At 46.8% G+C, this 1839-nt stretch overlaps 1 protein-coding gene across 1 annotated transcript in view; it reads right to left on the reverse strand.

Annotated features, from left to right (window-relative positions):
- The window catches only part of LOC119421085, a gene marked incomplete at its 3' end in the record, with an annotated part of 641076 nt that overhangs the window by 5394 nt on the left and 633843 nt on the right, over positions 1-1839 (reverse strand). The window contains 4 exon segments of the mRNA XM_037688518.1: positions 769-885; positions 967-999; positions 1086-1109; positions 1223-1326. Coding sequence (XP_037544446.1) covers positions 769-885; positions 967-999; positions 1086-1109; positions 1223-1282 — 234 coding nt within the window.

Genomic DNA, 1839 nt, shown 5'->3' on the forward strand with positions numbered 1-1839 from the left:
GGGTCTACTCAGGTCCTCCTAAACCTCCAACAACTGGTCTCCTGAAGTCATCCTAAACCTCCAAGAACAGGTCTTCTCAGGTCCTCCTAAACCTCCAACAACGGGTCTACTCAGGTCCTCCTAAACCTCTAACAACTGGTCTCCTCAAGTCATTCTAAACCTCCAACAACTGGTCTCCTCAAGTCCTCCTAAACCTCCAACAACTGGTCTTCTCGGGTCCTCCTAAACCTCTAACAACTGATCTCCTCAGGTCCTCCTAAATCACCAACATCTGGTCTCCTCAAGTCCTCCTAAACCTCCAAGAACTGGTCTTCTCAGGTCCTCCTAAACCTCCAACAACTGGCCTACTCAGGTCCTCCTAAATCTCCAACATCTGATCTCCTCAAGTCCTTCTAAACCTCCAACAACTGGTCTTCTCAGGTCTTCCTAAACCTCCAACAACCGTTCTCCTCAGGTCCTCCTAAACCTCCAACAACTGGTCTCCTCAAGTCCTCCTAAACCTCCAGCAACTGGTCTTCTCAGGTCCTCCTAAACCTCTAACAACTGGTCTCCTGAGGTTCTGGATGTTCCCAGACTGATGTTAGAAGAAGAGCTTCAGAGGAAACGTGGATCTGAAGAACTCTAGAGATGTTTCTACCATCGGTGGTTGAATTTCTTGGTTCCAACATCTGATCTCTTTGTTCCACGGTGAGTAAAACATGGTTTTATGAAATCACTGCGTTCTGGTTTGATTGATCAGATCTGGGGTTGTTCTAGATTTTGTTGTACCTCCTCAAACTTTTGTGCGATCATGGAGAAAGCTTTGAAGATGCCCTCTGTAGGTCCTGTGATGGTCACTATCCTCTCTGGAGATGAACCCTCTGAGATGTTGATGCGAGCGCCGCTCTGTAAAAACCCACATTAACTGTGAGAGCTCCAACCAGGCCGCCTGAATTCACGACCTTTTGTTTCCACACAAAGCCTCACCTCCTCCCTCATCTTCTTCACCGTTTCTCCCTTCTGCAAAGTCCAGGACAGAAGCAGTTAATGTAACAAGACTCAACAACAAACTCGTAGAACGTCCGTGGATTAAATATAAAACCTGCCTTTCCAATGATGCTGCCGACTTCCTGTAAAAGAAGGGAAAGGATCATTTGAAGAAGATGTTTTCAGGTTTCGAGCAGAACCACGTCAGGAACCAGACGGGTCTTTACGTGAGAACTTGGACCCGTCTGTTGATTACCTTCCCATGCATGAGCAGCCTCAGCGTCAATGTCACGTTCAGACCGCTATCTGAAGCCATTTCTTCTCTCCGGTCTCCTCTGTGTCGACAGAACTACAGAAGATCTGCAACGAGACAAAGCAACAACCGGTTCAGTGGTTCAGTGGTTCAGTGGTTCAGTGGTTCAGGATGTTTGGAAAATGTGCAAAAACAAGAAGGAAATGAAGCAGATTCAAGTAAACCAGCACTGAAGCTCATTTGTTACAGTCTGGAGGCTGTTTGTATGTTGCTCAAGCCCAAATTAGAAAAACAGCAGCTAAAGCTGTGGCTGTGGAATGGTCCATCCAACCCAGAGCTTCATCCCGCTCCGAGGTCTCACCGAGGTCTCGTCCAACCTGATGAACCTTTAAGCAACATTTGGACGTTTTGTGAAACACTTCGGTTTGTCTCAGAGGTAAATAAGAGCTTCTTCTCTTGAGCCGAAGGTTAGCTGCGACCGGAGCTAAACTAATCAGTTTAAAACACCTAAAGAGGTTTTTTAGATCCATCCATCCATTCTTCCTTCCATCCATCCTTCCTTCCATCCATCCTTCCATCCATCCATCCTTCCTTCCATCCATCCTTCCATCCATCCATCC

The sequence above is a fragment of the Nematolebias whitei genome, chromosome 1, assembly GCF_014905685.2.
Source record: "Nematolebias whitei isolate Nwh7 chromosome 1, NemWhi1, whole genome shotgun sequence".
Lineage (NCBI taxonomy): Eukaryota > Metazoa > Chordata > Actinopteri > Cyprinodontiformes > Rivulidae > Nematolebias > Nematolebias whitei.